This window comes from Pelodiscus sinensis, chromosome 9, assembly GCF_049634645.1.
Source record: "Pelodiscus sinensis isolate JC-2024 chromosome 9, ASM4963464v1, whole genome shotgun sequence".
Lineage (NCBI taxonomy): Eukaryota > Metazoa > Chordata > Testudines > Trionychidae > Pelodiscus > Pelodiscus sinensis.
In genome coordinates this window covers 9,609,878-9,637,801 of record NC_134719.1, presented here as the reverse complement: position 1 = coordinate 9,637,801, position 27,924 = coordinate 9,609,878, and the positions used below count along the sequence as shown (strand labels likewise).

At 44.2% G+C, this 27,924-nt stretch overlaps 1 protein-coding gene across 3 annotated transcripts; it reads right to left on the bottom strand.

The window, feature by feature from the left end:
• Positions 1-20: 20 nt before the first annotated feature.
• Positions 21-27,924, bottom strand: SHISAL2A (shisa like 2A). 3 transcript variants are annotated; one of them, XM_006126394.4, is made up of 4 exons: positions 27,272-27,915; positions 15,155-15,294; positions 12,434-12,507; positions 21-3,432 (listed from the first exon to the last, which is right to left on the bottom strand). In XM_006126394.4, exons 1-3 carry the CDS (start codon positions 27,670-27,672, stop codon positions 12,479-12,481), a joined length of 570 nt encoding a protein of 189 aa, XP_006126456.2. In that variant the 5' UTR covers positions 27,673-27,915; the 3' UTR covers positions 21-3,432; positions 12,434-12,478. The 3 variants fall into 3 exon arrangements, with proteins under 3 accessions (XP_006126456.2, XP_006126455.2, XP_006126454.2); XM_006126393.4 differs by having other exon boundaries at positions 12,430-12,507; positions 27,272-27,914; XM_006126392.4 differs by lacking the exon at positions 12,434-12,507 and having other exon boundaries at positions 27,272-27,924.

The window sequence follows — 27,924 nt, the reverse complement described above, 5'->3', positions numbered from 1 at the left end:
TATAATTTCCCTAACAAAATTAATCAAATGGTTTTCATTTATCCATATGAAAAAGATAATTTTCCTTATTCATAGTGTAAAGCTATTGGAATATTTACCAGCTTTTGGGATTTGCTGCCCCATTTTTTGCATTTTACTCTAATTGAGTGACCTCAGTTGGCTCCCATTGGACAGCAGGAAACAGAAGGATATGAAGAAATGGGCTTCCCAAACTGTGGTGGGGTTGTATATAGGACATGTAGCCTGATTCTGGTCCTTACTCTGTTAGAGCTAACTTCAGTTATTCCAAAATAATGCTGCTTTGTAGATGTGTCCTGAATAAATAATCAGAAAACAGATTCTTCATCATGGTTACAAAGGTGCTACTGAATCCCTGGGAATGTTGATTTCACTTTTGTTTTGCTGCTTCTCTTTCTTTCTGGTATCACTCAAACTATTCAAATTGAAGACTGTGCCTGGTATCTGAGTAACAAATGTGAATTGAATGTACTTAAAAATGAAAAAGCAGAGGTAGCCATTGGTTCAAAAGTGGAGAAGTACTGACACATGATCTTTTGGCAAATGATAATTGTCTGACATCTTAAACCATAGCAGCAGCATCTCATTAAATTAAGGAAGTTATTTCCCAGTCTCAAATACAGTAATACAGAGGCTGCCCAAACCTTGCCCAGCTAAGAAAATAGAGCAGGCAATAGAAGGTCACATCAAATCTGCATTATATGTTGCAGTTTCCAGCTGCCCTTAAGTTTGCACTTTTTTGGGGGATCACCACCAATAATTTTACTGAGTCATACAACATTATATGCAAGCAGAGCAATTCAAATGCAAGTCAGACTTTTAGATCACTCCTTCTTCCGTGCTATCACCTTGTTTCCTTGGGAGCATCAAACCATCCTCTCCCATTAATTACTGTTGACAAACGTATACTGGAACATGTATATATGAATATGTATTATTCACACCACACATTAATATGCATTAAGCATACACTATCAATAGCATTATATTGTACATATATACGTCTAGCAGTTACATGGATAGAATCCTGCTCACTTATGCTAAGTACCCCATAATACTTTGTAAAGCTGAAATCAGCTTTTGCGTTAGAAAATAGAGAACTTCCCAAAGGCAAAGTGCATTAATTTTCAGCCCTGATATAAGTTAGAGAGGTACCTTGACACTTTGATGGACCAGGACCTGGAATGTGAGTATCCAAAACAAAGATAAGGAAGGCACAGAACGAACAACACGTTAAGAAACTGGTGGGTTTTATATTTAGTAACGTGCAGAGGGTTTTTTGTAACTTGTAAAATCATGAAATGTGTAACTTTGGAAGCACAGACACTGTATAAGGTTAATTTAATAGTGCTGCAAGACAGGACTTGCCAAAAACTGGTATCATATTGAATCTTTTTTCTTCTGTACTACTGTTGACTTTTAGCAATAAACTGACTGATATCGGTTATTTAGTCTTAAGTGTATTTCATAATGAACCGATGTGTGGTCAAGCAATTGACTATACAATTTGCTAACAATCATTTCACTCTTTTTAAATGTATTGATTCTCCTATATGAATGCAGTCTGTGCTCATAAATCTTTGCTGCACAATTGATCACCATCCTGTAGTGTAGATGGATCTTTTATAGCAGAGAAAAGATAAGACTTGGCAATAATGAATATTAAGGCTTTTGGACACGTTTGATCCTTAGCTATGTAACTCACAGTTAGGCTAAGCGGTCTATGGTGGGGATAGTTCATCATACAAGGTCCCCCACCTTGGAATAAGCTATAGAAGAAACTGCTAACTACACCATAGTTCATTCATTTATTAATCACATGCCCTGTGAAGTGGAGTTAGGTTCATTTGTTTAAACTTTAGCTTCAGTTTTCTCCACAGTTTGTTTTAACCTTTACGTTATGGTGGGTTCAGAAAGACCGAATCAATTGTTCCCTTTTCAATTAATCTTGCAGAGATAGGCCTGAACTACAAAGTCTTGGAATTGCCCCCAATTGGGGGGGGGGGAGTCCCTAAACGAAGCCCAGCTTTACTAAAAAGCAGTAGCTGTTTTAAATATTACCCATAACTCTATTAGAAAAACATTCTTAAATGCTAAAATATCATAGCATATTTTGCTTAATTTACCTGACTACTTGTTTATACTTTTATTTTCAAAGGCTATGCTGGAATACCATGAAAATGAAAAAGTAGTAAAGTGATGCAAGAAATTCTTAAATTCCACTTTGGAATCATCTTCATTGTTAGACAGTTCCCTAAACAACAATACTGATGGGCTCAATCTCCCTAACAAAGCTTGTCATAGCTAGACTGGTCCTGATCCCTGTTAAGAGCCAGCCACTTTGTGCACATTTTATTTTAAATAACTGTCACACCTCCTGCAGACTACCAGGATAATAATTCTCCAAGGAACCTAAGCAAATTAGGTGGTAAAAATAAATGAAAATTGAATACGTAACTCCCTTAGGCTCCTTTGAGAATCTGGGAAGCTGGAAATTATGGTACATGTACTGCAAAGGCAGTTGTAATTTTGAGAGATCAAGTTTATGCGGTAGGTTGCAAAAGCAATGCACATTATGCTCTCTCTTTGAGACTTTGCTTTAGTTATTTATCTTCCCCCGCTGTCCCCTCCTCCATCTAAAGTTAGAGAAGCTTTTCATCTCATGTCTTAAATAAACTTGCCAAGTTAAACTGGAATTGTCACTGGTCAGTGTTCGCTACTCAGGAAAGTATGGTCTGCATCTTTACAGCACTTAGAAATATTCTAGTATAACACTGTGTATGGTTGCTGTTTCCCAAGAACCCTCAAGGAAATAAGATGTGCAGCTTGTGTGGCAATACAAATGAGCAAAAATGTGTTTTAAGAGCCCACAAGCAACTCAACTTTTATTAAGGGGTCCTATTCACATGTGTGTGGAAGTCAAACTATCACCTCCAGCTGAAAGACAATGTATTAGAGGAAGAAAGACACCATAAAGACAACAGACATATACAACACTGGGATAGTATACTGAAAAGGCTTGAAAGAAAGTAGCTGTTCAATATGATGGGGCAAATTTTTCTCTTACTTACACCTAGGATAACTCATTGGAGTTGCAAGGAGGTAAGTCAGAATTTACACCAGTAAGTCTAGCATCATTTGGTCAAGTGGTGCAAATCAAAATACATCATTGTTTCTCCATACAACATGTGCACACTACTGGCTACATGAAACACATAAACAGGCACAGCTTCTTGTTGGCTCTCAATGTTAATGGTGGTCATAGTTGCCATAGAACATACTGGGAAAGTCAGTCAGGTTCTGGAGACTGGTTATCATAGTCCATCTTATGGCTAAGGAAGTATTTCCTGAATCCATTTGGCTGTGCAGATGCACTGCTTCAGCTGGTGCCTACTGAAGTATATGGTTCCATGCCTGGAAAACAGCAAGCATATTTAGATTTACAGAACAACAGGCTTTTGTTTATAAAATATTTGTTCTTGCTCATTGTGGGTGAAATTCACCTCTGGAAAGACAGCCTCTAGAAGACTGATGCACCATTGAAATCCACATATGTACTCAATTCAGGGCTTAAGTAGTACCTAAATGGTTACTGTGTCTTATGCTGTCCCTTTACATAAAGATCAGAAATGTGCTTGAATTGAAATGACCAAGGATAATTGCATTGAAGACTGTGTAGTTTGTTTAGCATTTATATTCAGGGCCCCTCTGAGACCTCAACACACACTTTTAAAGTAAGCTATACATTTCATTTCTGGATACCTATATACAACAACATATAAGGCACATGCTCCCTTAGATCAGTGTATGAACTACTGTGGCTACTTCTGCAGGGTGAAACACAGGAGCTGTTTAAGTAAGTTAGACAGGAAGTGAAGAATACCAGTTGAAGCTATATGTTCAGCCCACCTACATTTCCCCTAATATCCTGCACTGGAAATTGTTCAGAACATCTGGGCTAATTTAACTCTTATGAATAATGCCAAAGTGGAAAATTTTGGGATTACAATTAGATGGCAATTCCAGCAGCAAAATGTGCCATGCCACCATGCTGCGGAGGGAGGGGATTAGTTCAATACTGGCAGTGTGAAGAGCACTACCTATTAAATAACCAGTACTACGTTTTGTAACCCCCTAGATTTCTTTGGTGATTCTGACTGCTAATGGCACTTCAGAGTTAAAGGCTTATAATGGGGGGAGGGATGGCTCAGTGGTTTGAGCATTGGCCTATTAAACCTGGGATTATGAGCTCAATCCTTGAGGGGGCCATTTAGGAATCTGGGGCAACTCTATCAGGGATGGTACCTGGTCCTGCCATGAAGGCAGGGGACTGGACTCAATGATCTCTCAAGGTCCCTTCCAGTTCTATGAAATAGGTATATCTCCATATATTATAACAAACTCCTTGGCTACTTTATTTTAGAAGCCTTTAATTTTTGAAGAGCCATTAGCAGTTAGAATCATCAAAGAAAATCTTAAAATAAAATAGAAGGCACAGCAAATTCTTCATGCCGCAGATTCCACCCACTTCCACTAATTCTTCCTCCACTAGATTTTCTCATTAGGGAAAGAACAAGAGTTTGTGCAAGGGACTTTTAATGGCAGACAAAGATCTTCATCTATGACTCAGAATCTAATGAGGGCCAGGTTGGAAGTGGCTGAAATGACCTACGAGAGGTCAACAGCCAATTTCAGTACAGTTCCTAGTGGATATGTATCTCCATATGTCACAAGGGGTACATCTAGACTACAGGCTTTTGTCGACAGAAGTTTTGTCGACAGATACTGTCGACAAAGCTTCTGTCGACAAAGAGCGTCTACACTACATTCAGTTCTGTCGATAAAGCAAGCTGCTTTGTCGACATGGCAGTGTAGACGCAAAGGACAGTTTAGATGCAATAACGCCTTCTATCGACAGAACTCTGTCGACAAAAGGCGTTATTCCTCGTAAAATGAGGTTTACCAGCGTCGACAAAACTGCTGAGTTCTGTCGACGTTATGTCGACAGAACTCAGCGGTAGTGTAGACGCAGGTTTAGTTTTGTCGACAAAAGTCCAGTTTTGTCGACAAAACCCTGTAGTCTAGACACACCCAAAATGACTACCTGTATTGGTTTTCTTATAGGCAACTCTGGCAGAGTGACCAAGGAGTGAATGGACACAGCGGGGATGACAACTACCGTGGCCTCCCAAGAAGGTATGTGCGGAACCCAGTTCAGTGCCACGAAAGAGGCGAGCCCTTGGGTGAAAGGGGTGGGAGTGGGGACAGCTAGCGCTCAGAACGGCGGTGGGACTCTTCTCAGCCCTAAGGGTCGTGCTGAGTGCACGGCGCTGTGTTCTGGTGGCAATTTAAAGGGCCTATGGCTTTTCCTGCTGCTGCTGCCATAGTGACAGCACCGGTGGCCGGGAGTCCCAGGTCCTTTTGAATTGCTAGGCCTCAGGGCAACTGTCCCTTTTGTCCCCCTCCCTCGGCAGGCCTGAACAGACATCAAGAATGAATTACCTTCTTACCCCAGAGATTGTTCTTCAGGGTCAGAAACTAATGTGTAATGATGTGAGGATGTTTGCATTGCTGCTTCTGGGCTGTAGATGTTTTAGGGCTACACAGAGTTTTGGTTTGCAGAGCTGTTCACCCAGCACTTTCAGCAAAACACACACAGCACCTGAGTCTTACATTTTACTAGTTTATCTACTATTTCAGCTATTGTCTGCATATGTTAAATAGATGGAAAGAAATCCATGTCTATGCAGTGTATGCATGGTAATATCACAGGACGTTAAAGACTAGCTTGTCCATAGCAGTCACCATGACATGGCATGGCTTAAAAAAAATAAAATCGAGAAAAATTCAGTTCCCAGAGGCAAAGATAAGGTCACTGTGATCAGTTCCCTGAAAGCCAAGTAGCCTAGTGGCTACAGTGTAATGAGTAGGTGGATGGAGGAAGGAGAAGACTGGGGGCTTTTCCCACTTGGTTCTTGGCTCAGGGGCCATGAATTGCTCCTTACCGGTGTCTTTAAGTTTGGGCCATAGCCCCAAAAGTCCAGATTCCCTTTAGTTGAGGTTTCTCTGTAGGTTCCCCTTCTTTTTCACCAAGAGGGGTAAGGGTGAGACTTACTTGCTTCCATGGTGTCATGATCATGAAGGTTAGCCAGCAGCCTGGGGACTAACGGGTTAAGTATATCTAACTCAGGTAGAGTTAGCCAATAAGAATGTAGATAGGAATCTCAAACTAGGACAAAGGAATTTTTGGGATTCCCTCCTTTGTCTCTGGGTAGTTTTCTCTTCAGCTATTGAAGAGACGCGCACATACCCCTTAGGACTCCTTTCTGCCCCCCTCCCCAACTGCACCTCACTCTCCAGGAGAAGATGTCTGCCTTTGCATGGGCCTTCCCAGTCCAGTGCCTCAGAGGTAAAAGCAGAGTGAGTCCACCCCCCACTTCACTGCCAACATTTCCTTTTGATCATGGAGTAGGCTTTCTCCCTCGGTAACAATTTCTTACTGATGTACAGGCTGTTTTTTGCCTCCTAATATCGGGAGAAAATGGCTCCTAGACCCATGTGGGAGGCATCTGTTTGTAACAAGAACTCTTTCGTGAAGTCCAAGCAGTACAAGAGGGGTTCTCAACAGAGCTGGGTCTTTAAGGTTTGGAAAGCCTCCTCACAGGCTCTGGTGCACTGGATCTTTTTCAGATTCTCATTCTTGAGGAGATCAGTGAGAGGGGCCATGATGGAAGAGAAATTTGGGATGAAGTGGTGATAATAACGGGTCAGCCTCAAAAGCCAGAATACTTGCTTTTTTGAGGATGGAGAGGCATACAGCTTGAGGGATTGGACCTTGCCAATCAAGTGCCAGATGGTGCCTTTTCCCAATGAATATCTGAAGTAAGTAGTTTCATCTTTCCCGAGGTGGCATTTAGCAAGGTTCACTATTAGGCTGGTCTCTGAGGGACTATAGCACTGCAGCCATGTGTTTGAGGTGGGTTTGCCAGTCACAGCTGTGAATCACCACATCATTCCAATAGGTTGCCATGTCCCAGTTGTGGGGGTGAAGAACGTCCATTAGTCCTTGAAACGTAGCAGAGGCACCAGGTAAACCAAAGGGCATGGTCTGGAACTGGAAGAGCCTGAAAGGGGAGGAGAACACTATCTTTTCCTTGGAGTCAGGTGTGAGGGGGATCTGCCAGTATCCCTTGGTTATGTGAAGGGGGGTATTATATTCCACCTCTCCGAGCTGGTCAAGCAGCTCAGCTACCCCAGGCATTGGGCACTCGTCAAATTTTGATACTACAATAACCTTACAGCAATCGATGCAAAAAAGGATACTCCTATTAGGCTTGGGGACTAGTACCACTGGGCTTTTCCAGTTGCTGAAGGACTCCTTGATAACCCTAGTGCCAGCATTGATTGGTGTTCCTATCAGGATCTCCCTTAGCTTCTGGAAAATGGGTCAGGGGTTCTCCTAACTCCTGGTTATGTCTGGATATGGTGGGCCCCTAGGTGAGTTTGGCCTGGCTTGGTTGAAAAGATGAATGAGAAGGTAGCGATCAGCTTTTGCACCTGATGCCTCTGTTTGGGGTTGAGATTGGAGCCAATCTGGACTTTCCCTGGATTTGATGCCCAGCTCCAGTTCTGGTGGGTAAGGAATTATTAGTATGTCTTCCTGGACCCTCCAACTTTTCAAGAGATTAATACGGTAGATTTAATGCACTTTATGTTTGTTGGGGTATTTTGATCTCATATACCACAAGTCCCACATGTTGGATCACCTCGTAAGGGCCTTGCCAGCAGGCAAGGAATTTTGAATCCAAGCAAGGCAAAAGTAATAGCACCTGATCACCAGGCTGGAATTTGCCAAACCATGCCTGTTGCATCTTGGGTCTCTTGGGTGTGCATGAGGTTCTCCCAGGCGAATGAGCCTAACGCTTCAAGTCTCTTTCACAAGTTCACTACATATTGCACCACGTTATTGGCTCGGAAGAGTTGTTCCTCCCACCTCTCTCAGACTAGGTCTAGAATCCCTCAGGGTTGTCTCTGTATAAAAGCTCAAAGGCAAGAAGCTTGTTGGTGGGCCTGGGGGACATCCTGAACTGCAAACATGAGGGAAGGAAGGAGCTGGTCCCAATAACGAATATCCAAACAGGACAAACTTACAAAGCATTGTGTTTAGAGTTCTATTAAAGTGCTCTTTCGGGCCATTTTTTTGGGGGTGGTATACAGATGTTTGTAAAGTCTTGATTTTCAGTAAGTGGCAGAGTTGCTGGATCATCTGAGATATAAAATTTGTTCCTTGGTCCATTAATATTTCCCTAGGCACCCTGAGTCGGATGGAGATGTTCATTAGCTCTGTGACCACTCTTTTGGCATTAATGGAGCATAACAGCATGGTCTCATTGTACCAAGTCAGTAAGTCCAGCACAAAAATGAACACTCTTCTCCCGAGGGACAATTATGTCCACTCCAATTTATTCAAAGGGTATATCCACAAGTGGGAGTGGAATCAAAGGGGCTCTCCACACAGATAGGAGGGTGGTGAGCTGACACTCTGATAGGAGGTGCAGAAGTTTGCCACCTCCCTGTGGATCCCCATCCAAAAGAAATGTACCAGAATCCATACCAATATCTTTTCCTTCCCCAACAGTGGGTATGGCATGGGCAAGTCACATGACCCCCTTCCAGTAAGACCATTTATAGGCTTTGGGGGGATAGTTCCTGCCACTTCAGAGTAGTTCTGGTAATAGCTGGAGACATCAAAATATATCGACCTATTTTAAAATAAATGACTTTTTTTGTTTAATCCAGCAGCTAAGGAACTGAAAATATTTAAAGCAGGGATAGGAGAAACCACTCTGGACCAAAACTTTCCTCCCAAATCTTCAACCGAATATTTGCTGAGGTTCAGAAAAGTTCAGATATCTTTCTCACATCACATTATTTTTCACTTTCACAGCAAACACCTTTTTTTCTTAATTCTTAGAAGCAACACTGCTTAAACACTGAGGGCATGTCTACATTAGGAAATTATTTTGAAATAAACAACTCTTGAAATAACAATTTTGAAATAAGCATTATTCCTCATGACAAGCAGGAGTTATTGCAAAATAACCAGACTTATTTTGAAATAGTTTGGATGTTCTGTTTGTTATTTCGAAATAAAGGGAGTTATTTCAAAATAACTCCCTAATGTAGACCAGGGCCGAGAGGCTCTTCCCATTTCCAGCCTATACAAAAATCCCACAAGAAACCTCATATGAAAGCTAATTCTCATGGTATTTTTTGACCAGTTTTGCATACTCAAGAGGCTCAATTAATCTGTGAAGTTTTGGGTCTTTATCAAAATTGAATCAGAACTCCAAACTCATTCAAGTCCCCTTTCCCTAATTAACAGATGTCCTTTTCCTTGTCTTATCCATATGAATCTTTCTTCCCTTTCGTCTCAATAAGCAACATCACTTAACATGCTACATTTCAGAGCACTGCACAGATGTTACTCTTCACAATATGCTTGGGAGGTAGGGAGTTATCATCCCTGTCAGAAATGGGAACACTGAAGTCTACACAGGGAGTTGGTGTCAGAGACAGGATTAGAACTCATGAGGTCCTAGTTCATAATCTGTTCACTAAATGTCACTGCCTCAGAATAAATCATTGAACTCAAGATGAATTTATCTGAGGAATTTTCTTAAAGCCACAGGGACTGCAGGCACTTTTATTCTTAGAATCCACAGTGTAATCAAAAGATTAAGACAAAACAAATGACTTATTTATTTAAGGGCGACTTTCTAGTTTTGGGCTCTTTTTTAATTTTACCATCCCATTAGTCTCCCATAAGCCATCTAATTTGCAACAATAGAAAGCAATGGTCTTTTGCCTTTGCACAATGCTGTGTTTCAAAATTAGTTTTTTTCCTAATAAATATTTCAACAGAAAACAAGTAGCAGAACAATCCAAGCCAACTTCCTCCATACTACAGATGAAGGGAAATATCCATAGAGAACATTTGGTTCAGTTTGCTAGAATGGATGTAAAAGTAACATAAAGAACAGATTTCTCACTGCTTGTATGTCTGTTTTACATAGCCTTGTTATATTCCAAGAACAGCTGCTAAGCCATAAAGGTTCCCTCTCCCCATTGACAGGTGCTATTGGTCTATTGCACATGCTTTATAGATGCTTAGCCATGAGTTTTCACCCCAAACAAAAAGAAAAAAATTGTTTCATTCCACCTAATATCTCACAAATCATTTATAAATTCCTTCTCAAGGATGAAGCACATTCATTGTATAGGCAGTCCCCGGGTTACGTACAAGATAGGGACTGTAGGTTTGTTCTTAAGTTGAATCTGTATGTAAGTCGGAACTGGCGTCCAGATTCAGCCGCTGCTGAAACTGACCGCCAGTTCTGACTTACATACAGATTCAACTTAAGAACCCCAAGCTTCCCCAAGTCAGCTGCTGCTGAAACTGATCAGCGGCTGATTCCAGGAAGCCTGGGGCAGAGCAACTCTGCCTCGGGCTTTCTGTAGTCAGCGCTGGTCAGTTTCAGCAGCGGCTGACTTGGGGACGCCTGGGGCAGAGCAGCTGGGGTGCTGCTGGGTTGCTCCAGTAGCACTGCTCCTTGGCGCTACTGGACCAACCCAGCAGCACCCCAGCTGCTCTGCCCCAGGCATCCTGATTCAGCCACTGCTGAAACTGACCAGCAGCGGCTGAATCAGGACCTGGGACAGAGCAGCTGGGGTGCTGCTGGGTTGGTCCAGTAGTGCCCAGAGCGGCGCTGCAGGACCAATCGGCAGCGCCCCAGCTGCTCTGCTCCAGGGTCCAAAACAAAAGCCTGGTCTGCTGGGGGGGGGGGGCACACTAGCCGCGCCCCCCCCCCCAGCAGACCAGGGACACGGGGAGCAGAGCCGCAGCGGCAGCGGGGTGCCGCGCCTCTGAGGCTTTGCTCTGGCAAAGCCTCAGAGGCGCGGGACCCCCCCCCCCCGTGGCTGCGGCTTCAGTCCCGGTGCCTGTGGTCTGCTGGGGACGGTCCCCAGCAGACCACAGGCACCGCGACTGAAGCAGCAGCAGCAGGCGGGTTCCCGCGCTTCTGAGGCTTTGCCAGAGCAAAGCCTCAGAAGCGCGGGGAACCGCCGCTGCTGCCGCTTCAGTCCGGGTGCCTGTAGTCTGCTGGGGACCTTCCCCAGCAGACCACAGGCACCGCGACTGAAGCGGCAGCAGCGGCGGGTTCCCGCGCTTCTGAGGCTTTGCTCTGGCAAAGCCTCAGAAGCGCGGGAACCCACCCCGTGCCCCTGGTCTGCTGGAGACGGTCTCCAGCAGACCAGGGGCACCGGAGCAGCTTACAAACGGGGCTTTCTCGCCCCGGAGCTCGCAGGTAGCAATCCGCTACCTCGACCTCCGGGGCGAGAAAGCCCCGTTCGTAAGTGCGGATCCGACATAAATCGGATCCGCGTAAGTCAGGGACTGCCTGTATTTCGAATGCTTCCTAGCTTTGTTTGTGAGATAGCAACTTGATCTTTTATAACTATTCCTGCATGCAATGAAGTCAGAATGAGAAACCAGGGTGTTTGTAAGTCTCCACTTCGTTTTGAGATTAGGCATAGCTACAATAAAGTAGGGATGTAAAATCCTGGTCAATCAGTTAACCAGTTAAATGTTAGGTTAACATAGCTTTTAACCAGTTAACAGATTAAGCGGGATCTGGGCAGGACAGCTCTCAGCCTGTGGGGCTCCTGCTTCCGGCCCTGCGCTGGAGTTGGGGCTGCCGCTGATTCTCAGCCCACGCTGGAGCAGCCTTGGCCTGAGGGGCACTTGGGCCCACCATAGACCGGGGCTGCTCGGGATAAGAGCAGTCCCTTTCTGTGGCGGGTCCTTGATGGGGCTGGAGCAGCCTCCTGTCCATGGCAGGTGGGGAGCTGCTCCAGCCCCCATCAGTTAACTGAAACCGGTAAGTATCACCCAAAAAGGCTGATGCTTACAGATTAACTTTCCACAGCCCTACAATACAGACTGCATAGTCAGAAAACAGAACAATGCTGAACTGCTCACCTGATGTATACGTCCCTATCTTTCTTACATGATGCTTTTCATCTGTTCATCACCAAAGAATCTTTTTCCACAAGAGGGCACACTGGCTGCCCCATTATTGAGTTGTAGTGCCTCTTGACCATTAATGTAACAATGGCATGAGGGGAATCCTCTTTCTCTTTCAGCGGAGCATTTTTGGGTGAATCAAGCAGACCCACCGATAAACAATCATTAGTGTGTAAGTTACCCATTCTCTGGCATTAGCATTTTTCAACATCCTAAAACTCCACCTGGGACTTTATAGCATTTTGAAAAATGACTGTGCCCACCACATTGCTTAGAGAACTGAGGGCATGGAGGGTAGGGATAGATGAATGACATTCTCACAGTACCTACTGTATTGCAGCACTGATGGAATCTACTTCAGTAGCTCTATATTTCTCATAAAGAACTCCCTCTAGTCTCATTGCCTGAAAAACAAAACCATTTCAGTAAAACAAACAGCAACAGAGTTAAATAATAAATATGTATAGCTTGCCCAAAGCACTACAAAATACACTGCTGGTAACCATCTTTCTCTAACTAAGAGGATGGCATGGATTAGATCAGTGGTTCTCAATCACATGTATGTGTACCCCTGGGGGGACATAGAGGTCTCCTTGGGATAAATCAACTCATCTTAATATTTGCCTAGGCTTACAACAGGCTATATAAAAAGCACTAGTGAAGTCAGTAGAAACTAAAATTTCATACTGACAATGACTTGTTTATACTGATTTCTATACTATATTTTTAAATGTAAGTACAATATTTATAGTTCAGTTGTATATTAAAATATATACAATTATAATTATATGGCGGGAAAAGAAAGTCAGTAATTTCTCAATAATAATGTGCTGTGACACTTTCGTATTTTTGGTTTGTTGTTATAAGCAAGCAGCTTTTAAGTGAGGTGAAACTTGGAAGTATGTGAGACAAATCAGACTCCTGAAAGGGATACAGTAGTATGGAATGGTTCAGAACCACTGGATTAGATGACCTAATAGTTCAGGTCTTTTTTCAGTCTCTAATCTCTAGTCCTCCATAGGTCTGGGTAAGTCTATACTGCAGTGTAAAACCATGGTTCAAACTCCGGCTCAAGCCTAACCCCCCTTCTGTCTACACACAATCACCCTAATCTAGGCCTGGACCCCAGGTCCCAGAACTCCACAGAGGTGGAGGGTCTGATCCTGAGTCAAGGTGGGACCCAGGATTCAAGTCTTTTGCTTTGCAGCGTACAGTAGACATAACCCCAATGGATTCATGCTCTGGGAGGCTGCCAAAAAAACTCCATGGTGACTTTCTTTGTCCTCTAGTCTAGACCAAAGATGGGCAATCATTTTCACAGGGGAGGCACCCCACACATTTTGGTAAGTCATCATGGGCCAGCTCTGGGCCCTCAGAAGGGACGGGGTTCAGGGCTAGACAGAGAGCATGTGTGTGTGCTGGTGAGTGCGGGAGAGGAGGGGTGATCCCTGATGCCGGCGCCAGACCCATGCTAATCCCCCAGGCTGCCCAGAGGCTCTGGCCCCTTGTCCCTCCTGCCCATGGTGTTGGGGGGGCACTTGCTCTTTTGTGCTCCCAACACATTGCCCATGCTGGGTAAGTTTCTGAGAGATGCCACGCTCCATCTTTTTAAGACAGGGAAAATTCTCATGCTCTGTTGTCTGCCCTCTCCCATGCTCTTCAGAGATGTGGTATATGGGGAGGGGAGAGTGAGTGAGAGAGAGAGAGAGAGAGAGAGAGAGAGAGAGAGAGATACAGCTGCTGGAGAAATTGTAGAAACAGTGCACTGCCTCTTAAGACAGACAGTCTCAGTCACTCGTCATGCATACTTCAGAGGAACATCTCTGCTGTGTGTGTACAAGGGTAGGAGGACAGGCCCACTGATAGAGGGGCAAAGGGGGCAACTGCCCCAGAACCTGGTGATTCAAAGAGGCCCAGAGCTCCTGACTGCCATTGCTGCTATTGCAGCAGCAGCCAGAGCCCTGGGTCCATTTAATCACCACCAGAGCTCTAGGTGGTGTGCTCGGGATGGCACTGGGTATGTGTGTGTCCAGGCTTCGGCTATGGAGTTAAGACTGCAATATAGATGTTTGGGCTTGAGTTACTGCATGTGCTCTGGGACATTACAAAAGCCTTTTATCTTGCAGAGATAAAGATTTGCTCCATCAGTGAACTGGTGAAGATAAATCCGAAATAACAGATTTTTTTTGTGATGGGGTTTCAAATACCCTGAGATGTAGTTAAAAATCATGCTGTTATTATGTGTTCTGAAAATCAAACTTTAGACAAAATTCTCAGAACGTCCTGTGATTTTTAAAAGAAACCCACTATTATTAAATATTTATTATTTATTTATTACTCCTTTATAAAAGGAGTTGTAACAGGAATGGTTTGAGATTTTGCAACACCTTGCTGCTGGTACCATGCGAGTCCAAGTCAGCTGACACAGTCCAACAATCATGGCAAGAAACTGTTTTTTCTTTGTGATCCTGTCTGATATCTGTTTTGTGGGCATTGAACCAGAAAGGACATTGTCTCAATGACTTTATTACCTGCATCCTGCTTCAAAGACCTTTTAAGACTTCACTTCAAAGAGAATCCTCTGAACTGTCATTCATGCTTAAATTCGACACTTTACACGCAAATTTGAATAAAGACGCTAATTATCTTACCCATTACAAAGACAGCTTCCCCAATTATCACCTCTAATATCATTAGCTCACAGACATTTACCTCCCTCCCTTTCTGCCCCCACCATCTTCCTTCTGTTCTGAAATTTGATTTGTCCTTTTCATATGTGTTCACTTTTTTTTTTTTATTGTATCCTTTGGTATATATGGTTGTGACAATTTTCTTCCACTACTTCATCTGAGGAAGTGGGTCTGGCCCACGAAAGCTCATCACCTATTAAACCATCTTGTTAGTCTTTAAAGTGCTACATAGTCCTGTTTTTTGTTTCAGCTGCACCAGACTAACACAGCTACATTTCTACCACTAATGGGATTTTAAAATTCTTGATGAAGTAAATCTTTATTGCTGCAGAAGATGTCAACATCAAAAACCTGATCTTACCTGCTGTCTGCAGGCTTAAACCTGTATCCAGTTTGTTGCGTGGCTTTGTACTGATAAACAAGTAACAGAGAACACACACTGTGATGATAAAAGCAAGTAGGACTACCGCTGCTATTGACAGACCCACAAGTGCTCCAACACTGAAAAGAGAGAAAACAAAGTGATTAAATGTACACACTAATCTGTGATGCCTGTCAGACCAATCGCTAACATGGGATTTGAAGGTTACTTGTATTCAATAGGGCAGAGAAACAACCTTTCCTGTTTGTTGGTACAGATTTAGGGCCAGCTGGTATAAAATGGCATAGTTTCTCAGTGGAACTAAGACAATTTACAGTAGCCAAGTGCTTTTATCATGTTACCTAGAGTTTTTCTGGCCTCATTCTGTTCTTTTTTACAATGATGTCAATGAGGAGTATCTCCACTGAAGCAAAGCCCAGGTAAAACTGGTATCACTGAGGTAACTATCTAGTCCTGAGCACACCTCCAAACAAGTCACCAGAAAAACAAAGAAATATATATATTCTGTGCTGGAAGAGGCTCATAATTTACTGCAACAGTTTGTTTGCAAGATGTGCAACACCTGGAAGAAATTACCCATGGGCTTCTTAAAAAAAAAAAATCACAATGTCAAAGGCAAACTAACAAGAAAAATCAATAAAAAGTACTGGAGAACTTGCTTAGGAGTCCCTACTTCATTTTTGGCCCTCTTCTCTGAAGGAACATAAAAAGAGTATTAAATATTTTAGATTTAAGGTTAATTTTTGTACTTCAAGAAAATGCATGTATTTTAATGTTGAGTAGGACCATGCTTGATACAGCAGATACATATTTGTCACAGGCTTCTCTCCTTTTGGTTCTGCAATATGTGTAAAATGGGCTAGTAGAGTTTATTTAATGATTTAAACAAACACCACTCTTTTTCGCTAGTAGGTTTGCAGGGGAGAGTAGAACTTCATGACCTGATTTGCCTTTGTTTTACTATAACAAGTTTTGAAAGCAGACCAGTTTGTTGCTTTGTCAGTATTCATTGCTGCAAAGGAGCAGTGTACAATTGAAAATTAATTCATTTTCACATAGTAACAAAGGCATAAAAAAGAAGATATTCAGGAATGGGAAATGAACCAAGAAATACATGTTATTATAATATTAATTAACTGTGGGAGAGGCACTCTAATGGTTCTCTAGTTCTCATTTCTTACAATTCTTCTTTCCATTTTTTCGACTACAGAGTTCATTCTACAAGATGAAAGTCCAAAAGCCAAATAAACCAACTGTGGCCCTCCTCCCACTAATCGTTTAAAGCCAGCCACAACAGTTCCCCATCTAGAACTCAACCCAAATGACTGCACCCTTGGGAGTTTCCACAGTAAACTTTTGATGTGGTTTTGATAAAGCAACAACAGAACAGAAAGAAACAGTGTGGAGATGGGGGACGGAGGGGAGGGACGGGACCATGTCTCAGGGGGATCAAAACTTGTTGAATTTCAGACTCTAATGTTCTGCTCAAGAAACTGCATTTACACAGTAGGAGTCTGACTCTCATTGATTTCAGTGGGAGTCACTCATATCCTGTCTTCAGGGTAGGGAGGGAGGAAGAATATTGGCCCTTGGAATTGTTCTATGTATTTTGTGTGTCAAGTTACAAGACAGTAAAACACCACTAGGGATGTTAATTATTGTTTAACATGTTAACTAGTTAAATGCTAGGTTTAACTGGTTAACCTTGGAGTAGCCCCCTGCTTGCAAGTGGAGGACTGCTCCAGCCTGGCCGGGCCTGCCGCATGAGGGGTTGCTCTGGTCAGGCCAGGCCACCAGTTACCTATAAGGGTGATGCTTAGTGGGTAACTGGTTAACCCTTTAAATCCCAAACACCACTATACAAAGAGCCTATGATTCAGACAGACAAATTGTGGGGGGCTTCTCTAGATCATGACCATGAATTTGGAGTAAATCAACACTGCCATCAGATATAGCTGCTACCATTAACATAGGAGACAGTGAGTATTTATAAACCTGAATTAGCTAAACTTGTGTGTGTACCCTCCTACCTGCCCACAGCAAAAATAACTCTTTAGAAGAAAACTAGGTCTCGAACAAAACAAACATACAGATTTGCTCTGACCTGAAACTTTTTCATGATATTTGTAATCTGATTAAACTAAAGATTTCCAATTCCCTGTATTTATTTTTTCTTCCTTTCCTTTTTAATTGCTTCTTGTTTTGTTCATAAGAGCCAAGCAGCCTAGTACAAGTATGGGAGGATACCATCGATGTACTTTAAAAAAAAAGGATCATCCAGGTGGGTTCTGATCTCCTTTCTCAAATTTCAACTTAAGCGCCTTAATCTCTATTTGCCTATAGCCAGAATAGACAAAGCACAAGGAAATGTACTGGAGGGGATCCAGGTAAGGGTGGAGGCTCTAAAGAAGTAAAAGCAGTATAGGTTCTCTTCAGTTAATATTAGCTTTAAAAGCTGAAGGTCCAAATACAGTATAATGGAGATTGTAGCACAAAAGAGAGAGATTGTGCACAGCCTCCTACAAATATTAAAGAAGCCCATGCATGCTCAGCTGTACAAAAACAGGAAAGATCAGTAATATACAGACTAATATGCCCTTGCTCTCTTTGTTATTCATCCCAACCTGCCTGGTAACCACAGCCAGAGGGAACACCTTGCAATTTGCAGGGGCAACAATAAAAAAAGAAAAAAACATTTACACTTAGATTTGAAACCTGGAATGTTAGGACACTGATGGACAGTGACAGTTTGACTGGCCTGAGTGTCTAATAGCTCTCATTGCCTGAGAGCTGAGAAGGTTCAATGCTGACATTGCTACTTTGAGTGAGACCTGGCTAGCCAATGAGGGCCAGATTAAAGAAATTGATGGTGGCTATAATCTTCATTTGGAGAGGTAAATGTAAAGACAAGCACCACATGCTCAGGGTTGGCTTTGTTATTAAGAATAGCTTTGTGTGTAGCCTCAGTGAACACCCTATATCATCTGTTCCAATGTGCTGGCTAGATCAGCCATAATACAGATGCACAGCTGTGTAATATCAGTACATTAATATGTGATAGCCAATGCCTTCTTACTAACACCATAGAAAACAGAGATTTAGAATAGAAATATTACTTTGGCAAGAATAATCAGCGCTATCCAAAAGAATTCTGATTAAAGAGAATGCAAATTAGTCAGCTATAGAAATGGCAACTATTCCCTTGGAGACTAACATTAATTAAGAAAAATTGAAATGGATACAAAGTTAGAATCTGCAACAGATAGTTCCTTTAATATTTTTCCATTAAAGATCTACAACCAAGCAATCTATGAAAAAATCATTAAAATCCAACGTATATTACTTACAAGCTTTTGATAAACAATTACATACTTCATAGGCAAAATTATTAAATAATATTCTCTTTCACTGTCTTTATTTAATTAACTTCCTGAGGGGCCATCAATCAAGAAAGCTGAAAATACAAACTCTGCTGAGGAGTGCATTGGTCTGAGATGCTGGACAGAGGCAAAGTATTAATTGTTTTGTTATCTCAGCTCCCCCTCCTGGTTCATCCATGCATTCATCCATGCTCATAGACACTGATTTGAAATAAATTGGTTATTTGTAGTTACTTTATCTTGAGTAAGTGCTACACACACAATTAAAGACAAAGGGAAACCAGAGTAGAGGCACCAAAGTACTGGTATCAGCCAACCGTTCATAAAGGTTGCCTTAAAGTAAGCATAAATAACCATTAGAGAATCAATTCACAAAGGAGGATATTCAGGTTGCCTTGAACCTTCTTCCTATCCAAACCCTCTCCCTCTGGCTAGTGCAAGGGAAAGGCTGGAAAACAGGAGCATAGCTATAGCTAGCAATTTTAACAGTTCCTTTAAACCAAGGGAACGTGTCACAATTTAGAACAGGTGAGTAACCTAAGGCCTGGGGGCTGGATGCAGCCCTCTAGCTTGCCTGAATCCAACCTCTGAGGCTCAGAGCTCTCCCCCTAGCATTGGGGAGCCCGTGGGGCTCCAGCCCCACCACCGTCCCCTCCCACAGGACTGGAGCCAAGGGCACTATTTATGGGGAGCTAGAGGCAGTAGCTTCCCCTCCCGAGTTTGAACCCTCTGGATTTCATACTTAAGATCTGCTTAAAGCTGCATGCCCTGACTCCAGAAGCAGTTCTTAAATGCAACACATTTTGAGCTGCTTTGTAGCTTTGCCTTTGGGGTAGGGAGTTTATTATAAAAAGAGGAAGGCAGGGTGATTAAGAATAACTAAAGGCTGGGCATTCCAGTAATTGAAGGATTATAAGATCATCATGAAAACAGTGCTAGGCATTCCTCTTAAAAAATAGGGGGGAAAGAGTGTTGTGGTGGATTAGCATTTGGATCACTGCTGTTAAATTTACAAATGTTCTTAAAAAGGGTGAACAGGGACTAATCCAAAGATGACTGAGAGCTACAAAGGGATTTCACATAATTAGGTGACTGGGCAACACAAAAACAGATGGAATTCAGTGTTGATAAGCGCAAAGTAATGTACATGGAAAAATATAATCCTAACTATAGATATAAAATAGCTGTTACCACTCATGAAAGAGATTTTGGAATCCTTGTGGATAGTTCCCTGAAAACATCTGTTCAATGTGCAGTGGCACTGTAAAAACTAAAAAGCTAACACAATATTGGGAATCATTGGGAAAGGAATAGATAAGATGACAAAATACCATATTGCCTCTACATAAAGTCATTGTATGCTCACATCTTGAATACTGTATGCAGATCTGGTCAGCTCATCTGAAAAAGTATATATTGTATTTGGAAAAGGTACAGAAAGGGCAATGGAAATTATTAGGGGTAATATGAGGAGAGATTAATAAGGCTGGGACTTTTCATCTTGGAAACAAAATGACTGAAGGGTGGGGGAGATATGTTAGATGTCTAGAAAATCATGAATGGTGTGGAAAATAGAATAAGGAAATGTTCTTTATTTCTTCACTAACATAACAAAAGAAGCCAATCCAATTAAATGTATAGGCAGCAGATTTAAAACAAACAAAATAATGTTTTTCACAATCAACCTGTGGTACTCTTTCCCAGGAGATGGTGGAAAAGCCCAAACTATAACAGGGTTCCAATAAGAACAAAATAAGTTCAAGGAGGATAGCTCCATCAATGGCTACTTGCCAGAATGGGCAGGGATGGTGTCCCTAGCTTCTGTTTGCCAAAAGCTGGGATTGGGAGACGGGATGGATCATAATGTTTGCTTCTTCTGCTTATTCCTTCTGAAGCACCTGGCACTGGCCACTGTTGAAAGACAGGATACCAAGCTAAAAGGTCTTTTGTCTAACCCAATATGGCCATTCTGATGTTTTTATGTAGAGCTGAAATGTATCTGCCCCCTTGTCATAACACAATAGATTCCATTCCTCTTCCAGAGTGGAGATGGGGTCTCTCTCCACAGAGTTAGTAACAAAATAAGAATATACATTAAAATTTTAAGGCTAACCAGTGTCCCTAAGGGTATGGCTACACTGCCACCCTAGTTCGAACTAGGGTGGCTAATGTAGTCATTTGAACTTGCAAATGAAGCCCGGGATTTAAATATCCCAGGCTTCATTTGCATGTTCCCGGGCGCCGCCATTTTTAAATGCCTGGTAGCTCGAACTACCTGCCCGCGGCTACAGGCAGCACAGACTAGGTAATTAGAATTAACACTCTTAATTCGAACTACTGTTACTCCTCATTGCAGGAGCATTTAAAAATGGTGGCGCCTGGGAACATGCAAATGAAGCCCGGGATATTTAAATCCCAGGCTTCATTTGCAAGTTCGAATGACTACATTAGCCACCCTAGTTCAAACTAGGGTGGCAGTGTAGCCCTACCCTTAGTGACTTGTCAGAATATGTTAGTATTAGAGCTGAGTAGGTCTAATATTTATTTAATTTTCTTTCTTTTATAAAAGATTTGGATACAGTACTCCTGTCAGCTAACTGCTACATTGTCTGCCAAAAATGTAGAGTTTTCTAGCACCTTAGTAGTCCCTGGATAGAGATGATGGGGGGGGGGAGAGTTGGGATTTGTACTCCCTTCCTCCATTTCGTGCTTGGTTTGTACTAAGAATGCTCAATAACGCTGCTGAAGCCTCTGTCCCCATGTTTTCACTCTGCCCGCATCACAGCATGCACAGGTCACCTCCACTGGCCCCCGCTGGAGCACACGTGGGCCCCCCCAGGCACTGGTGCGCAAGAGGAATGTGAGGATATGTCTTTCTGCTTCTCAGTCAGAAGCCACGTCAGTGAGAGTTTGGGATTTTGGGGGGGGAGGGGTGTTTGTTTTTGTTTTTTGCATCTTACTTGTGTGTAGCCACCAGCTGATTTCTTGTGGGTCAGCAGCCCCCAATCCCACCCGATTTAGAGCAAACTAAGGCCATGTTAAATTGTGAGGAGGTACCTGACAGGTCTAGATCAGCCCAGGATTGAGAACACAAAAGGGTGGCTTTAATGAAGACACACCTTTGCATCTAGCCACAGTTCAGATTCGGGGCCAATAAATCCATAAAGATACATAAAACTACACAGACCTTCATACACAGAATCCTTTGTAATAAAAGCCAGGTTCTGAGGTGAAAGAAAAAATAAAAGCCATGTCAGAAAAGGCCAAAAAAGTGTAAAAGCATTTATGGGAAAAGAAATCGGAGAGAGAATGAGAAATAGGTAAAGGGATGAAGACTCAAAGGAAAATTAACTTTGGAAAAATAAAATTCCATAGAAACAGAGATGCTGTAACAAAATGAGAGAGAGAAAAAGGTGAGAATTGTGTACCAAGTACAAAGAAAAATAGTTGGAAGAAAAAAAATCAGTGAAAAACCACCAAAATACTCATAATAGATGTTCAGGACTCTCTCATGGAATAGACCCATATTAAAAAGAACTGTCCTGTGAATGTTAGAAATGTTAACAGCTAGTAGAGGCATGACTAGTAGTGTAATGATCATAGAACCTGGAGACAGAAATTCCTGAATTTTAATCCTAGTACTGACACCCAAATTCCTGGGTGCCTTTGGTTGACCAGCTGCCCCATCCAAATGCATTATGTAGTATTTCTTAAGAACTAGCAGTTGGGGAGAGCATGGGCTATAATAGCAGGAATAAAAAGAGAGATAAGGCAGAATTGGGGGCCAAAATCAAATCAGTATCTATACTAATGCAAGAAATATGGGGAATAAGAAGGAAGAACTTGCAATGCTATTAAATAAACACAATATAGTTGGTATCACAGAGACTTGGTGGGATAATACGCAGCGGGGGAAAGTGTTGCGGCCCTGGGGGAGGCGGGATAAGGGGCCTCCCCACAGTAAGGTGTTGGAGCGGGGTCCTGCGTGGCGTAGGGGCTAGGGCACTCACCAGGGGAGGACGGGGTCATGGGTGCAAGTGCCACCTTGGCAGGTTGGGGGACAGCCAGGAGGCTCTGGGGCAGGCGGGATAAGGGGCTTCCCTGTGGTGGGGTGGGCTCTAGAGGGTTCCTGTGTGGCCTAGGGGATAGGGTGCTTGCCTGGGAGGACAGGATCATAGGTTCATATCCTGTCTCCCCAGAACAGGGGGTACAGAATGGGGGTGGGAAAGACAGCCTCCTGGATCTGGCTTACAAAGCTAGTTGATCTAGCCTGCAGCCACTCTTCCAATCCCAGGCCAATTGAGACCTGGGGATGGGGGAGTATGCCAGGGCTTCTCTAAGCACCATGCACCCTGTGCAGGGAATAAGAGACTTTGTGCACTCCCAGGCCTCATCTACCTCTTCTTCCTGGTTAGGTGCTCTGTAATCGAGCCCTACAATGACATCATCCTGGCTTTTTACCCCTTTTAACCTTACCCAGAGACACTCAGCAAATCTGTCTCTTATGTCCATGTCAACCTCAGTCCTAGTGGATACATTTTAAATATATTTTTCTCTGCCTATTATTCCTGAGGAAGCGGTGTCCTATATCAGGGTTGGGCAATAATTTTTGAAGAGGGGGGCCACCCTACAAGGAGCAGGGCCTAGGGTGGAAGAGATAGGGACAGGAAACTTCCCGTGCTCCCCTACTCACTGACCTTGATTGGCCTTAGGGTGGGGAAGCATGTGAAGTCTTTATTGCCCCCACCCTGACAGGGGCATGTGGTTCCTAGAGAGAATCACCAGCTGTTTTGAATAGCTAGCGGTTCCCTCTGGTGCTGCACACCCTGGTGGGGGCATGCAGCTCCCAGGAGGTAAGGGGTTAACACCCCTCTCGCCCACCCCCGCTACAGGTTCTGCCTCCTGCTCTAGGAGGGGGAGGGGCTGGGACTACTCCACAGATTGGGGTGGCGCGGCCAGTCACACACTGCTGCCACTTCCATGGGGCACCGGCTAAGCCATGGCCGCTCTTTGTGGGCAGGGAGACCCTTTCCCAGCGCCCTGCTATGCCTGGCCGGGGGCTGGAGACAGACCTGAGCATCCTGGGCTCTGCTTGACCCAGTCCTGGGAGCCACAGCCTGCAGGTGAGGAGCAAGCCCCGGGACCTAGGCTGGGCAGGGATGTGACTCTGCCCTCCTGGCGTCTCCTCGCCCCAGCACAGCTCCCAGGGAGCTGCGAGTCCCAGCACTGCTGCCCTGCCTGTGTGTGCGCTGTGTGCACAGGGATGTGGGAATAGGAGGAGAATGAAAGAGGATGCAGAGACAGGATGGGAGGGGGCAGGGCTTGCACTGAATGGGATTGGGAAAGTTAAATATTGGCATGCCACTTCTGAAAAGTTGCTGACCCCTAGCCTAGAACATCTGATCTATTTTGCTGAATGAAATGTGGTTTTCCCAGAAGAGTGCAACATGACTTATTACTGGCAGCATTCTCCCTCCTCACTTAGGGTATGTCTATACTACAGATTTTTTTCTGGAAAAACTTCAATTACATCCACACTGCAATCGCGTTCTTCCAAAAGAAAATCAAAAGAACAGAGGGGTTTTTTCCAACATTGGTAATCCTCATTCTACAAGAAAGAAGCCTTTTTTCCGAAAGAGCTCTATTGGGAAAAGGAGTGCATGGATGAGGAAGAGGGAGTTATTTCAAAAGAAGAGGAAAGAGGAAAAAGCACAGGTGTCCTGGTGGCCACTCTGTCCACAGTTATCACAGCTGAAATGTGAGATAGCGTCCATTCAGTGTGGATGCTCTCTTTTGGAAGAAGATTTTCCAGAAGATCTCTTCCGGAAAAGCTTCTTCCAAACAAAGCCTGCAGTCTAGACAACTCACATCAGAGTTTTAGTGAGTGACTGCATATAACTCTTGGCCCTAGAACTAGTCCCCCTTGGTTGCAATGATTCATCTTTCAACATGAGTATCCATCACCTAACAATCTGGAGGCAAATACTGGAAAAATATTATCTAAGGAGGAGTCAACTTGCTGAAACAGTTTGTTCTCATGCAGCCTCTTTACACACCAGCATCTGACAAGTGCTTCCAAGTGACACATTCATTGCTGAGAGGCAGGTGATAGAAAAACTCATTTTGTTTTATATTAACCCTCTGTCTGATAGAGAAAAGATTCTAACAATCACAGTGGAGTCCAAACCAAACATTCTTGGTTGAAATTGGTGACTTTGGCAGAGTGCCTAGCATGACAGAGGAAGAAATAGACACCTCCTCAACATTTATGGCCAAATTCCCTTCTGCTATTCTATTGATTTCAGGATCAGATTCCCTGCTGGTGCAATGGATTTATACAAATAGATAATTTTGCTCTCTAGTTTTAGTGCAAAACAGGACATTAGTCTTTTACTGCACAAGACAAAATATATTATTTCTAGTGTGCCCACAATTTCTTCATTTTTACAAAGCAGTTTACACAGTCCCAATTTTCTTTCTTTTCAGTGTACTGCATAGTATCATTTTCAACTACTTTAGCAATTCAAATTGTACTTCAAGGATCTTCAGGCAGATTACCAAATGTTGAACAAAAAGGAAAAGAGACAGTGATGAGAATGAATGAAATGAAAGTGGACATAGGACCTCAACCAAGAACTTATTGACTCAACCTAACATATCTTTCCTAACTGCTATGATGTTACTAGTGGCATCTGAAAGTGGATAGCCCAAAGGTCCTATGAGTTAGTTTATAGCAGTGGGAAATAATTAGTGGGTAAACAAAACAAAACCCAGTTTTCTACAAAAAGCAGATGCTTTTTGGGAGGGGAAAAAAAAGAATCAAAACATCTCAGTTGTTTGTTACAAAACAGTTTCACTGCCTATAGTACATATTTATTTGAATTAATGTTGGTAATGCCTTAAGGAAGCCCTTAAGGCAATATAGGATGGATAGACAGACATACACACACTCACGAATCTATCTGCAAAGGTTTCGGCAAATTCACTCCAATTTGCTGTTTTTATTATTCTTGGTACTTGCGTTACAGAATTCCTCCTACAGGATTGTGTTTCCATAGTATCACTCATGCCTGTCCCTAAAAGTTTCCTTAATCTTTAGTTCTGTCTGAGATGGAAACTGTACAAATATTTGGAATCTGATCCCACACAGTGCTGAGCTCCTCCGGAGAGATGCTGTTGACCTCAACTTCTCCTCACTTGTCCCTCTGGAGTAGAGGATGCAAGGAACCCTGCAGAACTAGGTCTACTGAGATATAATTTGTAAGTTTCCAAGCATCTCCCATTCCTAGCATGCACATCAAGGGCTGAATCCTTAGAGCTTCCACACTTGAAAATTCCATGGAAGTCAACCGGAACTTCACGCTCAAGAGCCCAAGCTAACAGGATCAGCTCTCATGCTTTTGACAGTAATTCCCCTCATTTTAGGTTCAAAATGGTGGTGGGGTAGGCAATCAGCGATCACACACATGCATGTTCACTGTTTCCAAATGTATTAATGAAACAGCAGCAATGAATACTTATCTGTGCCTGGAACTTTTGTAAAAAGATCCTTAATTTTAATAACTGTAATTCTGCCATTACAATCTTGAGAGGAAAGAGAACTTAAAAATACCTGGGTACAGCAAATATAAAAAACAACAACTGTCATTCCAACAATTACACACTAGGGATGTTAAATATTGGTTAATTGAATAGTCTATTAACCTCATGCAATCTTACTGGTTACTTGACTATTCTTTAGTCCCTGGAGGTGGGGCCAGTAGCCAGTATGCTCTGGCCCCACTCCCGAGAAGCCCCCTGCCACTCCGCACTGCTGCCTCTGTATCAGAGACAGCAGCTGGGGTGCCAGGCGGGAGCTGGTCCACGAAGGGAGCCAGTTTAAAAACCAGCTCGCCTCATGGACCAGCTGCCTGTTGCTCTGTGCTGCTACCTCTGATACAGAGGCAGCTGCACAGGGTGGTAGCAGTCCCTGTCGTTGGGGGGCTAAGCTCCTGGACCCAGCGAGAGCCAGAAGTGAGCCAGGCCACTGGCCAGCCTGCTATGCTAAAAAAAATTAGTGCTGGGGACAGGGGAGATGAGAATGTGTGTAATCTATAGCATTTTGCTTTTGCTTATCTGTTAATCGACGACACTATTACATCCCCATTACACACATGAAGCTGGACAAACAGCACTCTTCACAGGTCCGGACTGCAAGTGCACAGCTGCAAGTCTCAGGCTAGGTGGGAGGGACATCGCTGAGAGGAGATTAAGTTTCCAGACGCAGTTTTTAAAGCCTCTCTGTGCCGCTGAAAGTGTTTTTCCATGAGACAGTTAACATCAGCGTTGAAAGCGCCTTTACACTGCCCCAGTCAAAGGGCAGAAAGTCTCCTGGGGCTTTCTAACCCTAACCCCAAAGGCTCCGGGCCCCTGCCTCTTGCACGTACCTGGCCCAACACCCAGGGCGGGGTTGAAGATCCTATGTCCCTTGATGCGCCCCCAGTGCCCAAGGCAAAGCTGCAGGGTCTGTGCTGCCGGCGGGCACCTCCCAGCGCCGGGGCGGGTGGGTCTGTGCCAGCAGCCCCGCGCCGACCCCTCTCAGCCAACGCCTCAGCCCTCCAGCCCCACCCTCGGTGCCCCCTAGGGCGCCTCTCCCGCTCACCCAGCGCCCGGGGCGGTCTGTGCCCCGGCCCCCAACACCCGGGGCGGGTCGGCCGGCGGAGGGAGCCGCTCTCACCTGAGCCACCACATGTAGCCGTGCTCGTAGGGGAAGAAGCTGTGGGGGTCATCGCAGCAGTACTTGACGTCCTGGAAGCCGCAGCAGTACACGGCGCTGGCCTCGCCGTCCGCCCGCGGGCAGCGGAAGCCGCCGACCAGCAGCCCGTCGGCGCCGAGGTAGCTGGTGCAGTCGGCGCTCATGGCGAACCATGGGCGGGGGACGCAGGGGGAGCCCTCAGTCTCCGCCACGCCGGCTCGGGGCCGCCAAAGTTGGAGGGAGCCGCCGGCGGAGCGCGCCGCGCTGTGGGGAACCGCGGCAGCTCCCGCCTTGTCGAGCGTCCCCCTCCCCCTCCCCAGGCTTCTCTGAGGGAAGCGCTGCCTCCCGGTCTGTGGGGTCTGTGCGACGCCCCCACCCGCCATCTCCTCACACCGGGCTTATCCCGTCCGCCTCCAGCCCGAGCCGGTCCGCGGGCTTCCCCCCTCCGAGGAGAGCCCGGGAAGTTCCTCTGGACGGTGCAGCCTGTCCCGCGGTTGGGTGGTGAACAACGGGCCCGCTCCCCTGCGCTTCGGTTACACCAGGGAAGGATTAAGTCCACAGACTTCTCCTCCCACTGCCTCTCTGCAGCCCAGACGGCGGAGTTAATTTGGGTGATTTTTGTTAAGCTGACAGTT